The sequence below is a fragment of the Andrographis paniculata genome, unplaced genomic scaffold (genome assembly GCF_009805555.1).
Source record: "Andrographis paniculata isolate CXL003 unplaced genomic scaffold, ASM980555v1 Contig65END, whole genome shotgun sequence".
Taxonomy (NCBI): domain Eukaryota; kingdom Viridiplantae; phylum Streptophyta; class Magnoliopsida; order Lamiales; family Acanthaceae; genus Andrographis; species Andrographis paniculata.
Window position 1 is genome coordinate 1,691,020 of NW_026137601.1, and position 15,809 is coordinate 1,706,828.

General features: G+C 40.2%; 2 protein-coding genes across 2 annotated transcripts; both read right to left on the bottom strand.

Moving 5' to 3' along the window:
* Positions 1-51: 51 nt before the first annotated feature.
* LOC127262149 (2-oxoglutarate-dependent dioxygenase 19-like) lies at positions 52-2,055 on the bottom strand. The gene is made up of 5 exons (XM_051290687.1): positions 1,921-2,055; positions 1,267-1,532; positions 969-1,204; positions 548-875; positions 52-469 (listed from the first exon to the last, which is right to left on the bottom strand). Exons 2-5 carry the CDS (start codon positions 1,492-1,494, stop codon positions 227-229), a joined length of 1,035 nt encoding a protein of 344 aa, XP_051146644.1. The 5' UTR covers positions 1,495-1,532; positions 1,921-2,055; the 3' UTR covers positions 52-226.
* Positions 1,539-3,112, bottom strand: LOC127262147 (RING-H2 finger protein ATL54-like). Its single transcript, XM_051290686.1, has one exon. It carries the CDS (start codon positions 2,944-2,946, stop codon positions 1,909-1,911), a length of 1,038 nt encoding a protein of 345 aa, XP_051146643.1. The 5' UTR covers positions 2,947-3,112; the 3' UTR covers positions 1,539-1,908.
* Between the last annotated feature and the right edge of the window lie 12,697 nt (positions 3,113-15,809).

The window sequence follows — 15,809 nt, forward strand, 5'->3', positions numbered from 1 at the left end:
CTCTATATATATGAGTGTGTGTGTATATTCATGGATGTAAGGACATGGATCTATAAAGAAGTTGCAGCCGTGCAAGTTAATAATACTTCAATCTGCAGAAACAGACAGAACTGCAGAGAAAGAGAAGCTGTCAAATTTGCCATAGTCAGGCAGACAATGAGCTTATACACAACGGCAAAAAATGGATCTTTAATAGGAATCCGTAGCCGTCACTCTCTCAATCAATCTAACAATCTCGGATTCGAACCAATTCTTGCAACATCGACTTCCCATTCAGCCGATTGCCCTGCTGCGCGGACAGGTAATTCTTGTACTTCATTGCAGCGTATCCCGGCGTTGTCATCGTTATCGCAGGGCTAACCTCCGCTTCCATCGACGGTCCATTGGCCACCGCGATCGAAATCCTCGTCTTCTTGTTGTTAACTACCGCCCTGTGCAGCACGCTCTTGTATCGCCCGTTGCTAAAGACCTGATCACGAGCCATATCGATCGCAAATTATTACATTATTACAGCTACAAAAAAACTTAATTTCGACGAAATTATTACCTCAAGCTGATCACAAGTGTTGACCAAAATCGAATTGGGATGAGGATTTACGTCGATCCATTTGCCCTTATGCTGTATTTGCAGCCCTCCGACGTCGTTCTGCACCAGCAATGTCAGCAGGCCGTGGTCCGAATGCGGCGTCAGGCCTAGAGCCATGTCTGGATTCGGACAAGGAGGGTAAAGATTCGCGACGAATATCTGTAGACACGATTCCAAGCCTAAGGCCTTGTCCATTTCTCCGTGTTTAAGTCCCAAGGCGACTGATATTCCGCTCAACAGCTTCTTCACCACGTCTCGGATTCTTACACTGTATTCGGGTAGTATGTCTCTACAAGAACATCGAACGGATGAACAATAACTAACATAAATCGATAAAAAAAAAAAAAAAAAAAAAAAAAAACGCATAATTTATATCAATTACCTTAAAGATTCGGGCTTTTCCGGACAATGGAATTCAGGATGCACGAAAATCTTTACAAAATCCCTCCAGCAGAAGACGTCTTCTTTCGCCGTATTGAAGCTTGTTCCGTATCGTATGGGAGTCAGAACGTTTTCAGGCTCGAATTCTGGCTTCTCCTCCTCCGGCAGATTGAAAAATTCATCGGCGGCGTCGATCATGGCCTTTATAAGCGGTTCCGGTACTCCGTGATTTATTACCTACAAATGTAAGATTTGATCAAAAGCCAAGAAATATGTACGAATTATGTTTTAGCTGTTACCATGAAGAAGCCCCATTCCTGACAGGCCCTGTCGAGTTCTTGGACAGCGTTCGACTTCTGATCAGGATCGTCGGATGCTAGAAGAGAAAGATCGACGGTGGGGATCGACAAGTCGGGGTCTGCCGCAGCTATGTCCGTAGGATCGAATTCGTGGATGTAGCTGGAGGGAATGGAGCTCAGATTAGGAGATTCTGAGAGGCGTTTGACGCTTGCAATGGCGGTAGCCATGTTTGCTTGGTAGACAGAGGTTCTTGCAACCTTATCCCCTGTTTTTTAACTTGATAATCAAAGCTCAATTATTGAAGTTCAATGATTGGCAGCAATGTCTGTATACACGTGTATATATATATATATATGTATGTATATCTAACTTCTAAAGAATGTAGTCCTCACTCTTGCCTAACCAAGTTAGCTAAAATACTGACATGCGTAAGGAATACATACACAAATTTTACTCTGCAACTTTCAGGAACCCTAAAAAATCATGTAAGAAAGGGGCTCAATTTAGATGTACATTTACAAAAGCTTTGCTTGGATACATACAACTCGAAGATCCAAACCTCCATAATTATTGCCATAAAACTATATATTATCTAAGCATTCGAGCAGTATGAAAATCATCGAATTGAGGTTTAATCTTATTTATTTGAAAACCTTTGCGCTGCAAGATTGGGACCTTTTTACAGCAGAAGGGCTTCCCGACATTAATGGCTTCCCTACACTGCTCTTCTGTTTAATGGCGTCCAATTGTTTCTCACAGTTCCCTCCAAAATCAGCTATCGCGGAGCCAATCATCGACGCGGACAAGGAGTCGACCGACACGGACCTCCTCGCAGGTTGTAATGGACCCAATCTGTTCCTTTCATCGACCGCCGGAACTCCAATTTCCGCCATGGATTCAATTGCAGAAGGCTCCGACTCTGCTAGGGTTTCCCCGCCGGTCTCCGGAATTCGAATTAGGGTTTCTTCGTTGCGGGCCGCCGCCGCCGCAGGCGGCGGCGGCGTATTGTTGAGGAGGATTCTTGCACGGCAGATGGGGCAATTGGTGTGGGATCGGAGCCACGTGTCGATACAGGATAGGTGGAAAGCGTGATTGCATTTGGGGAGGAGACGGAGAATCTCGTCGTCCTGAAATTCGCTGAGACAGATGGAGCAATCCGTGCCGTCGATCAGACCGCCGCCGCGCGTGTATTTCACGACGGCGATGGACCGGATCACGGCCGGGTCGAGGCCGACGGTCCGGATGTACCAAATCGGGTGGTCAACCACGGGGCCGTGGTCTTCGTCAAGAAACTCACTCCGCCCGTCGTCTCCGTCGCGCTGGGGTGGCGCCGATCCCGTCCGCCGCCGCGAGCCGCACCAGTAGGTATAGAATCGGTAGACGGTGAAGCAAGTGAAAAAGACGAAAGCGACGGCGAGGACGACGATTGCCGCCGTCAGGAGAGCGTGAAGCTTCAATTGTTTGTTAGAAACAGAGGCCGGCGGCGGCGGTGGCGGTGGCGGTGGTGGTTGGATTCCATTGTTCGGCAGATTGCAGGAATTAGGGCATTTTGGACAGTAATAACATTGGTTGTACTTGTTCGGGTCGACCGGTTCGGGTCCGTAGCAATTTTCCTCGCAAAAATCTTTATCGATATAAAAACTGTGCCCAATCAGAAGCTTTTGGAGGCGGCCGGCCATGGAGGAAGGGGGAAGAAGGCGAATCCAGGGCGGGGGAATTTGGGGGGAAACCAGGTGGACAAAACTGGACGATGATGGGGAGGCCGAGGTCTTGGCCTTCTTCGTCTTTGCCCAGGATTTGGTTTGTATCTTCTTCGTGTTGACTATTATGTTTTATTTGTGGTCATTACTGCCTCGACGGGTGACAGGGGTGGACTTTGTGGGAGGTCCTGGGAGTCCGACACCGGAGTTGATCTGCAGTGAGGAAGTTTGACTGTTTCCTTGGAAAAATCTAACTGCTGAGGTTTTATTGGTTTCGTGTAACAGATTTTTAATTAATTTTATTGATTAATTTGTTATTTCGTGGAAGCTCCCGGGAATCCCACACTGGATTTGATTTTAATTGTTCGCTTTTACGCGTAAATTTTACAAAGTTCATTTTTTCCATTTTTATTTGTTTTACCTAATTTATGTTTTTTTTTTTAATTATAAATTTAAATTTTAAATTTTATAATTTATATTTTAAAAATTTTAATTAAATTATTTAATTATTTTAATTTAAATTTATAATTATTTTTATTAATAAATTTTTCAATTACTTATTAATTATATATTATCTAAATTTTAGTATATAGAACAAATGGAGTATAATATTAAAAATATTTGCAAATAATATTCTTTATTTATAAGCTATTATCATTTTTGTTTTGTATTTATGTCGTTGACAAAATATATCCTATAATAACTTTCGTCCAAATAATATGTTTTTAATATACTAAAAAAATATTTCATTAATTAGAAAAAACATAAAATAATTGAAAGAGATAATAAACAGCAAAAATACTAGTGAGTTTGAAACCTAAAGAGTATAGTATACTAAACATGTAAAAAAACATATTTTAAACATAAATAAAAAGAAACAAAATCTAGTTAAATAATTATAATAATGTCTTTGTACTATTATACTATAAATTATATATAGATATAAAAAATTAGTTATATAAAAAATATAATTAAGAAAATAGTAAATTGATTTCAAAATTAAAATGGATAAACAAATACATTGATTTCATAGCAGTATTTGGATTTATTTTCGCTATCAATTTTTTTTATACGATTCTTAATATATATATATATAATATTTATAAAATATATATATTTGTTATTGTCAATACTATTTTTTCTACTACAAATACATACTTCATTCGTCCCGCTATATATGACCTTATTTCCTATTTTTTATCTTCCACAAAATATGATCATTTTGTATTTTTGGTAAATTTATCGATCTTAAATATACTAAGCAAATATAAATCAATTTAATTAAACTTATAACATCCTACACGTAGGATCCACTCAAAATCCTTTTTATTTCTATCTCTTTTCAATTAACAAATATTTTTATTTACCTTTAAAACTCCTCATTTTTTATAAAACTAATTTTGGTAATAATAAATAAATATTTTTATTCATTTGTATTATATAGAATTTTATATTTTATTGAAATATAATTTTAAAAATATTTAAAATACAAACAATATTACACATATAAAAAATAATAAAATATTATCATAACTTATTATTAATAACTTAATAACCTAAACTATCTAAAATACTGTGTCCTGACAAAAAGGATCATATTTTGTTGTGCAAAAACATATTCATTGGTTTTGGATAGAGCATCTACATTTTGTCTGCAGGTACATATTACAATATTGATTAAGACAAATTAATATAGTGTTTACATTTGCATTATTTTATTCCAAACCTTATATTATTAAATTATTTTTTTTATATTATGTATCAATAATTAAGGCTTTGTTTACACAGTATATTTTTATTTATCTACTGTTATTTATTTTTTAAAAAAATATCATATTAAATATTTTTTTTTCTTACAAAATATCAAATCAAATACTAATTTTTTATTTTATTTTATTTTATTTTATTTTTCGAATTTTTAAATTTTCTAAAATGTACAAAAATCTCAAAGCCTAAGGTGTAAGCATAAAAGCCTTTGGAACAGAAGCTGGAAAACTGGTAGGAGTTTGGTCAACTGAAAAGACACTGTCACGTTATTCGTTTTCATATTTAGTGTGTAATAATTTTATTATTATTATTATTATTTTTATTTAGTGTGTAATAATTGCGTGCACGTCCAGCTCAAAACTGAATTTGACACACAAACAAACCTCTCTATTTATTCTATATATCTATATCTAAATAAATATTTTAACATTAACTTATAACATAGGTACCAAATCAAATTAAACTAAGACATGCTCATACGGATGTCAAATGGGGCGGATTACCCCGGATCCCGGATCCGCCTCGAATCTGGTCTTAATGGGAAGGATTTGAGTCTAAAAAATTTAGTTCAGGGAGAGTTGTGGATTTTGAATTTTAGACTCGTTTGGATTCGGGGCGGGTTACGAATTTTACTATAAATCTGCTCCATCCCGGACACGGATCCGAATCCGGATATTTAATAATTATTATAATTCATTTATATTTTTATATAATATAAATTATATTAATTATAAATTTTAAAAAATTAAATATAAAATAGAATCTTAATTCTAAATCAAATTTATCTTCGCATTTATTTTTTCTACAATTCTCTTTATAATCGGAACCATTGCTAATCGTCATCATTACGAACTATTATCAATATTTGATTGTTCTTATTTTTAAAACTATAAGTTTTTGGTACTTTGACACATATATTTTTTTTTAATATTAAATTATTTTTAAAAAATTTTACTTTATTCTTTTTTTAAAAAAAAAAAAAAAAACAACAACAACAAATTTGTTGAGTAGGATCCGAACCCGGAGGGTTCGGGGCGGGACGGGTCCTAAAACCGGGTTGAAGTGGGGTGGGGCGGGTTCCGGAACCTGCAAAACTCGTCCCGATCTCGCCCTTTGACATACCTATATACTCTTGAATGAATTATTGAATGAGATTTTAAAATTAATACTTGAGATTATGTAGGTATAATTTATAAATTATAGAATAATGTTTAATGTTATTATTATTATTATTATTATTATTATCTTGTTCAATGTTTTCTTATGTGATTTAGTATTATATTATTGATTCAATATTAAAATAAACCTACAGATTAATACTATATTATAATAAAATGATTTAACAAACATCATATTTGGGGGTTTGGATTTTGAGTTGGAATTTGAATAGTAAAAATTTTGAATTTGAATAGTTGTATGATGTGATATAAATAGGTGTTGATGCGATGTTTTGAATGTAAAATTAATTTTTAGTATTATATACAAAATAAAAAATAGGTGTTTGATTTGATGTTTTTAAGGAAAAAAATGGGATGAATAGTGGAAATCTAATCCAATTCCCTAAACAAACACACCTTTAATTTAATACTCCCTCCGTCCACAAAAAAAGTATACAATTACTTTTGGCGTGGTGTTTAAGAAATAATAGTATTTTAATTATAGTGGGTAGTTAAAAGTAGTGTAATAACATTTTTGCCCTTGCTTTTTGGTGTAAAAGTAACGATGTGATGTTGTTACGTACGAAATTTAGAATTAGGTTAAAAGCCCAAGGTAAAACGAGGAATGGGCCTGGCAATAGGGTTGATTGAACTGGCTGAAGGACACCGTGAGGAAATCAAGGAAAATAAATTTATTTATTTATTTCTAAGAAGACCTCAAGTCGGAAGGTCTTCAGGTCGAGAGGTCCGCAAGACGGAAAGACCTCAAGTCGGAAGGTCTTCAGGTCGGGAGATCCGCAAGACGGAAAGACCTCAAGTCGGAAGGTCTTCCGGTCGGGAGGTCCGCAAGACGGAAAGACCTCAAGTCGGAAGGTTTTCAGGTCGGGAGGTCCGCAAGACGGAAAGACGATGAGTCGGAAGGTTTTCAAGTCGGGAGGTCCTCGAGACGGAAAGTCGTTGAGATGGGATATCCGCAGGTCGGGTAAACTGTAGGTCGGATAGAAGGAGGAGTCGGACAAACACGGAGGCCTTTGATCAAAGACAGGGGGCGGTTGATATGGAGGTCGGTCCAAGTGGGGTCGGGCGAAGAAGTAGGTCGGACGAAGGACGAAGTCGGGCCAAAAGAGCGGAAGGTCTGTGGTCGGCTCAAGGAGTGAAATATAGGGAATTTTGGTCTGCTGGGGACGCGTGTCAGCATAAGAAAGGTTGGAAGACGGTTGAGAAGGAGACGTTGTAACCGTTCGGGTGACGGTTTTCAGTACGGTTTCCCAGGGAATATTTAAGGATTTGGATCATCATTTGGCAAGGAATCTTCAATCAACTTCAACAAAGCAAAGTCAGATTTGGGGATCACCACTTTAAATTTCAGTCTTTTATTTTCCAGTTTATTTTCTGTACCATACAGTGTTTAGAGATTCCTAATCTCAGGCACTAATTAATCAAGTTTAAGGATATTTTCTATATCTTTGAATTTTACTTTATTTTTGTTGAAAAATTACATCAACAAATTGGCGACCACAGTGGGAGCAAGACAAAATTGCTCATTCCAATTCCGGCGATAATTTCATACGTCTTAGATCCGGCCGAATCATCGGAAGGGTCCATATGGCAGGGTCACAACCGCAAGCATCTTCGACACCGGTGGGAGAATCCGTTCCACCACCCATTGTGCCAAATGCCGGGGAAATCCCACAACCACCAACTGATTGGTGGTCTTATGTTCAACAAATGAACAACCAGCATACCTTGGTTATGCAGAATATGTTGCGTGAGCAACAAACGAACATGTTGCGTGAGCAACAGAGTCAGTTGCAGAACATGATAGATCAAGCATTGTCAAGGGTTAGTCTTCAACCCACTCAAACGCCACCAGGAGTGTCACCGTCCAGACCACAGGCAAATTTCGCAGGGCCATCATTCGTGGATAGTACATTCCCAAGTGCCACAAATCCCAACCGAATGGATCGGGGAAAAACTCCTTTGACTTTTCCCAACAATGTTCCACTGGGACCAAGGGTTACCAGTTCGCAGCCGAACAATACAAGGGAGGACAGGCCTGAAGGATATATACATGATCCGATTCATATTCCTGTGCAGGATCCGTTCCAGGTTCCTGATCATCAACGCTTTCATGTAGATCCTGATGAGATTGCACATATATTAAGGGATCAGTATGGATTAACTCCTCAGATGGCTAACCGCCCTGCATATCAAAGACCTTTCCCAGAAAGGATCATTCATGAACACCCTCTCCCAAGGAATTTTCGACCACCCGACTTTCATGCATTCTCAGGGGAGGACGGATCTTCCACCATAGAACATGTTGGTCGGTTCACAGCACAATTAGGAGAGGTTGGCAATAACCCTTTTTATAAGTTACAGCTGTTTGGTTTGTCTCTTACCAGAACGGCGTTTTCATGGTTTGTAAGTCTACCTCCTGGACAAATTCAGACATGGGAAGGATTGGAGATGGCATTTCACGCTAGATTCTTTAATCCTTTACCAGTTGTTTCTTTAACTGATTTACTTGAATTGAGACAGTATCCAGAAGAAACTGCTTCACAGTTTATAGAAAGGGTGCGATTGATGAAGGGACGATGTCCTACGGTAATCAGTGAGAAAGAGATGACCAATTTAGTGGTCCGGAATATGCATAATCGTTTAAGAAAGGCACTCACTGCCCTGGATGTTGAGGATTTGGCAAATCTTGCATCCAAGGCAGGACGTCTAGAGTCTTTGTTCAGAGAGGAAGATCAGCATAACAGGCGTAATAGAGGCCAACATATGGCGAGTATGGGAACAGAAACATGCGACTTTGATTTTAATCAGTCAGAAGAGATGGCAGCCGAAATCCTTTCTGGAAAACCGTATGTATGTCCTAAATTGAAGCCAGTACCAGGATCTGAAGGAAAGGAGCAACCGACCTTTGATAGTTCGAAAGCTGATGAAATCTTTGATATCCTACTGACTGATGGGCAGATCCGTATTCCAAAGGGCCAAAGACTTGCCACTAAAGAAGAAATCAAAGGGAGACCATATTGTAAGTGGCATAATTCTTTCACACACACTACAAGTCAGTGTACTCATTTTAGGAAGGAAATTCAAAAAGCCATCAAGACAGGTCGGCTCAAATACATCACTTTAGGTGTAGACCAGCAACCATTTCCGAAAGTAACAACTGCAATGGTTGACATCCAACCAAGTTCGGAAACAAGGAAAAGTTCGGTCAATAGTGGACAAACAGGGGAGCAAACTCAGGCAAGTCCCGGAAAAAAGAAAGGGAATCAGCCAAATAGCAGCCGACCGGAAGAACGACTCAAGGTTGTTGAAAGGCCAGTCGCTGAAAAATGGGACCGTCCAGACGGTTCTTTTAATGTGGAAGTGAAGGAAAAGGTTTTAGTGAGAGACCACCCGACCAGAAAAACGGGTTCAGTCGGGAACGATTGGGCTCGAAATAAAAAGCCTTTACCCGTTGATATAGATCCTCGTTTCCCAGGTATGAATCGTACACAGATTCGCAATGCCAAACGCAGGTATGCTGCAAAGTATGGGAAACGAGTTCCTGCAGTGCAACAAAGCACCGACGAACAAAATGCGGCCGACCACTTGACAGGAGATCAGTCCATTAGAGTCTTTACAGAACAAACGACCGACGAGCAGGGAGCGGCCATTCAGTCTCCAATAAGTCGGTCCAGTCGGGTCTGGTCAGGAAAGCAACCGAAGGACGGATTAGGAGCTTCCGACTATACCAACAGAAGTTCGTCGGGACAGGGGAAAGGTAAAGGAATGGCAGATGAAATAATTAAAGGTTTTAGATGCCAACATTGTGAACGGATCAACATCAATCCATCTCTGGAAGAATTTCGTATTGAATCCTTGACGGTTCAATCTCGAAATGAGACGAAGGAAGAAGTGGTGCCTACAGAGGAAAATTCAAGATCTGTTAAATCTCGTCTGGGACCACGAATCCCTTGTCGAATGACAGAGGTTAACCAGATGAGTGATGAACCGACGTGGGCGAGTCTGGTAGATGATACTATGGACGAACCTTTATGGGCATTCTTGGCAGATGGCGAATTAGAGGAAACAGAGTGGGCAAAGATTACAGATTCTGAGCCTCAGTCGGAAGCACCTTCAATTGTGTTTCCTCCTATTCCAGAGGGTGCGAACTCCCATTTGAAACCCCTGTATGTTAATGCTCATATTTGTGGGAAACCAATCACAAAGGTTTTCGTGGATAATGGAGCAGTCTTTAATGTTATGCCATTGAAGACTCTCAAGAAGCTAGGGAAAGGAATTCATGATCTGTCCCCTGTGGAATTCGAAATGACAAGTTTTACAGGGCAGCCGACCAAGCCTGAAGGTATGATGGTTGCCACAATTGAGGTCGGACCAAAGAAAATTTCCACTGTTTTCTTTATTGTGGACGCAGATACTACATACTCTCTTTTGCTGGGACGAGATTGGATTCATGCCTCTCAATGTGTGCCATCAACCTTGCACCAACAGTTAATGTTCTGGGAAGGAAATCAGGTCTTTAAAATGGAAGCGAATGACAACCCATTCGACGTAACAGAACAAGTGGAAGAGTCAGTGTTTTATTCTAGTCATTTGGCTCCGATGTCTCAGTTGTATATGGCCAGGGAATACCCAAACAAGGGTTATAAAGTCACTGGCCAGAACTCGATGTTCTATTAAAAGAACACCTTTATTGTATGGCTCATGATAAAGCCACACCCATTTCTGTATAAGTTGTTTGTTATGGAAGATACAACTTTAGAAGTATGTAGTTCTCTTATTAATAAGTTCTATTTAAAACAGTTATTACATAAAGTAGAAAATAATAAAGAGATTCTGGATGTTCACCTCCAAGAAGATGAACAATTTCGTTGGCCCGACTTATTAGAAAAAACAGAACCAACAGCTTCATCACAAGACCCGTTATTGGAGTTTAATTTAGGAACCGAATTGGTTCCAAAAGTGATCAGGTTAAGTGGTTATTTGTCTAAAGAGCAACAAACAATGATGCTTGAAGTTATTAGAAACAACATTGATTGTTTAGCGTGGGATTATTCAGAGATGCCTGGTTTGACAAGAAGTCTAATAGAGCATCGATTGCCCATCAAAGAAGGTTGTAAACCTTACAAACAACCTCCAAGGCGAATGAGTCCAGATCTGATGCCTCAAATCAAGGAAGAAATCCAAAAACTTCTCAAAGTGGGTTTCATTCAACCTTGCCGTTATGCGGAGTGGCTGGCTAATATTGTGCCAGTGGTCAAGAAAAATGGTAAGATAAGGATATGCATCGACTTCAGGGATTTGAATCTAGCTACCCCTAAGGACGAATACGTGATGCCTATGGCCGACATGCTGATAGATGCAGCAGCAGGGCATAAAATCCTTAGTCTGATGGATGGCTATGCAGGTTATAACCAAATATTCTTGGCAGAAGAAGACATTCCTAAGACAGCATTCAGATGCCCAGGGGCTTTGGGTATTTATGAATGGACAATCATGCCATTCGGGTTAAAGAATGCAGGGGCAACTTACCAAAGAGCCATGAATTCAATCTTTCATGATTTAATTGGCAGATCTATGGAAGTGTATATTGATGATGTTATAGTTAAATCTGCCAGTTTTGACGAACATTTGAGAGATCTTGAAGAGGCATTTGAAAGAATGAAGAAGTACAAGTTGAAGATGAATCCAACCAAATGTGCTTTTGGAATATCAGCCGGGAGCTTTCTAGGATTCTTAGTTCATGAGAGAGGAATTGAAATTGATGCCAACAAGGCTAAAGCCATTCTTGATAGTCGGCCACCCAAGACGGTTACAGAAATCCAAAGTCTGTTGGGTAAGGTGAATTATTTGAGGCGTTTCATTTCTAATGCTGCTGGCAAGGTCAGACCCATTACTAAATTGTTGAAAGCTGGAAAAATTGCCTTTGAATGGGGTCCCGACCAACAAACGGCTTTAGATGCTATCAAGCAGGCATTGGTTCACCCTCCAGTCTTGATGCCTCCCAAACAAGGTCGGCCACTCAAACTTTATTTGGCAAATACATATGAAGTGGTTAGTTGTTTATTGGCGCAGGATGGTGATGACGGGAAGGAAAGGGCAATTTACTATCTCAGTAAAACCCTTACAGGACCAGAACTGAATTACACTATCCCAGAAAAAATGTGTTATTCATTGGTCTTCGCTTGCACTAAACTCGAGCATTATTTGCTGCCCAGAAGAGTTGAGGTCATATCAAAGGTGGATCTCATCAAATTGATTTTACAGAGACCTACTATGAAGGGCAGACTCATGAAATGGGCCATCAAATTGGCTCCTTTCGATCTTCACCATTCCCCACTGAGGGCAATTAAGGGACAAGCAGTAGCCGACTTCTTGGCAGAATTCTCACAAGTCGGGTATTCTCTTTGTGATAGTGTCCGACCATTTAGTTGTGCATCATATCTGGATAATCTACAGGTCGGATGTGTGCCTTATATAAGTACCAGAACATGGTTGATGTTCTTTGATGGTTCTACCTCTGGAAACAAATCGGGGGCAGGGGTCTTTTTGCAAGGACCTGATGGTCAAAAGATCAACTTACAACTACGATTGGAATCCATGACCCATAATTCGGCAGAATATGAAGCTTTAATTTTGGGTTTGGAGGCTTTAATTGCCAGGAAGGTCCAGTCTGTAATCATAAGGGGGGATTCTCAATTAGTAGTCAACCAGGTAAACAATCAATATGTGTGCAATTACCCTCATCTTCGCAGATATAGGGACATTGTGAGTCGGTTACTGACAAAAATCTCAGAAGTAATAATTGAGTTCATTCCGAGGGAAGAAAACCAACGTGCTGATGAATTGGCTCAAAGGGCATGTAAAGGAATTCTGGAGGATATGTGGTCGGAGGTCAAGTCGGGCATAGAAGGAAAGACAGACCCGATCTGCGAAGTTACGGTCGGGCAAGAGGATATTGGACAGGACCCCGACTGCGAAGTTACGGTCGGGCAAGAGGATATCGGTCAGGAGCCCGACTGCGAAGTTACGGTCGGGCAAGAGGATATCGGTCAGGAGTCCGACTGCGAGGTTACGGTCGGGCAAGAGGATATTGGACAGGAGCCCGACTGCGAAGTTACGAACGGGCAAGAGGATATTGGACAGGAGCCCGACTGTGAAGTTACGGTCGAGCAAGAGGCTGTCGGTCAGGAGCCCGATTGTGAAGTTATGATCGGGCAGGAGAGTGTCGGACAGGAGCCCGACTGCGAGCCTGTCGGGCAGGAGACGGTCGGTCAGGAGCCCGATTGCGAAGTTTTTATCGGACAGAAGTCCGATGGCGAAACAGTGTCCGATTGGAGAACGGAGCTTATCCTGTATTTACAGAATCCTGGTGCGAGTGTTTCAATTGCGATACGATTGAAGGCTTTACGTTTTCAATTAATAAATGGAATTTTGTACAAGAGATCATTTGAAGGTTTACTTTTGAAATGCTTGGGATCTAAAGAAGCTCTAGAAGTGATGACAGAAGTACATGGTGGGATATGTGGAGCTCATCGGGCAGGTCTCAATATGAGATGGGCCATTCATCGCTTGGGTTTTTTCTGGCCTAAGATTTTTGAGGATTGCATACAATTTGCAAAAGGCTGCCAGGAATGTCAGAGACATGGAAACTTAAATCATTTGCCAGTAACCGAATTACAATTCTTGGCAAAACCATGGCCTTTTAAATCGTGGGCTATGGATATTATTGGTAAGATACATCCTGCTTCATCGAAACATCACTGTTTCATATTGGTCGCGACTGATTACTTTACCAAATGGGTGGAAGCGGTTGCTTTGAAAAATGTGGATCAGAAAGAAGTGATAGACTTCGTTTTGCACCAAATTATTTACAGATATGGTATTCCTCAGTCTATAACAACCGACCAAGGCTTGGTCTTTACAGGGGAAAGGTTCTCTAATTTCTTGGCAGAATTCGGTGTTCGGTTACATCATTCTTCACCTTATTATCCCCAAGCCAATGGACAGGCGGAAGCAGCAAATAAGATTATCATTGGGATTATAAAGAAGATGATTGAAGGGAACCCAAGAAAGTGGCATTTGTTATTGTCTCAGGCTTTATGGGCACATAGAAATACCAGAAATACGGCCACAGGGTTCTCACCTTACCAACTTACGTTTGGCCAAGATGCTGTTTTACCAGCCGAAATTCGAGTATCATCCGGCCGAACAGAATTTACTGATAGTGATCTTACAAAGGAATACCAACAACTTATGTTGCAGCAGTTAGAAGATTTGGATGTTAACCGTCTCCATGCAATAGATCGAAGTGTGAAACAGAGTGAAATCAGAGCAAGGAGTTACGGAAAGAAAGTTCTTCACAGGACATTCCAAAAAGGAGACCTAGTCTGGAAGACCATTCTTCCTACATATAAGAAAACTGATCAATTGGGAAAGTGGTCACCGAATTGGGAAGGACCATACATTGTTCAAAAAGATATTGGAAATGGCGCGTTCATTATTGTAAATCATGAAGGTAGAAGAGTACATGATTGTATTAATGCTAAATATCTGAAGAGGTATTATCCTGCCTTTTCAGATAACAAAACTGCCTGAAACCACATATTATTCAGAACCCATTTATGGGGGTTCGAACCTACTGGAAGGTTCATTTCTGTTAGTCATCGTGTAGTTGTGAGAAATTTTCTGTCTCTGAATCAGACTTTTCATCCCAGTGAGTGGATATTAGCTCTGGTTCTTCTTCAATAAGATCTTCCAAGTCTGGTCGGTACCTTTCCCATTGGCTTTGCATGTCATCTAGATCTTGGTGGGTACGTGCTTGCATGTCTGTTAGGGCTTGATGTTCACGGTCAACAATGGTACGCAATCTTGAAAAGACTTTTCGTTGATTGGAAAATATGTTATCCCAACCAAGGTCTGGAAGTATGGTTGCTGCATGATTTTCAATCATTTCCATGTGATGATGGAGATCAGGGATGCGGCTGAGGATGTCACGAAGAGGTTCATACCCCTCAATGACTTTTTCCATCAGGCGGATGACGCGATGAATAGTTCTTCTACCTCGTTGGGAGAATCGGAATTTGAAGTCTAGTTGCTTGAGTATATATAACAAGTCTTCTGCATGGCCTCCAATAGGGTGATTACCTACAAAGAAGGGTTGAAGAACACCCTCCCAGTTGCTTGATGGAACATGAGGTCGGTCATTCGCCATGTTTGTTCACACTTTCAGTGTTTTGATTTTTAAAATATGCCTGGGAATATGTTTCTTAAAATGTGAGAAACAGTGTGCTTTTAAAGAAGGAGTTTGGTTCGTTTCCTATAAAGCTGGGAATTGAAAGGTGATCCTTGTTTTGAGAGAAGAAAGAAAAAATGGATTACTAAGTCAGTTGTTGTTACAAAGGGGGAAATATTACAACAGTGCCCCTAGGGCAGTTTTTATCTGTGTCCATTTGTTTTCATCCCTGGATAGCCTTCTGGTATTGGCAGCCGTCTGATATCTTCTGATGAATTGGGATCGGGCTTGGGTTTTCAGCTCTTGATCCAATTCAGCCTCATTTTTGGTATACTTCTCAAGCAGATGCTGTTCATTGGTAATTTGCTTATCCAGGGTAGACTGTTCTTTCCTCAGCTCCCGCAATTCTGCCTCCTTTTTCTGAATGGCATCATCAACCAGAGCTTTCGTGCTAAGGAGACCACCCAGTCTTCCAGTAGTATGCTGAAGGGATTCTCGAGTCTTGGCCAAAGAATTCTCCAGCGTTGTTTGATCGAAGTCGGGCTGGGGGGTTTCGGCTGACAGAAGGCCAATGACTACCACTTCAGTCTTGAGCTCTGTAAGTCTTTCCATCAGCCGATGCAGAATGGGGACGGCTGGTGATTCCGTTGGAGTGTAAAAAAGAA

What these genes read in the sequence shown, in the direction of transcription:
- LOC127262149 (XM_051290687.1), bottom strand. Translation starts at nt 1,494, where the DNA reads ATGGCTACCGCCATTGCAAGCGTCAAACGCCTCTCAGAATCTCCTAAT. An exon ending in AGGAATGGGGCTTCTTCATG is followed by an intron (nt 1,205 to 1,266) that starts GTAACAGCTAAA and finishes TTACATTTGTAG; the next exon opens with GTAATAAATCACGGAGTACC. An exon ending in ACACTTGTGATCAGCTTGAG is followed by an intron (nt 470 to 547) that starts GTAATAATTTCG and finishes GCTCGTGATCAG; the next exon opens with GTCTTTAGCAACGGGCGATA.
- LOC127262147 (XM_051290686.1), bottom strand. Translation starts at nt 2,946, where the DNA reads ATGGCCGGCCGCCTCCAAAAGCTTCTGATTGGGCACAGTTTTTATATC.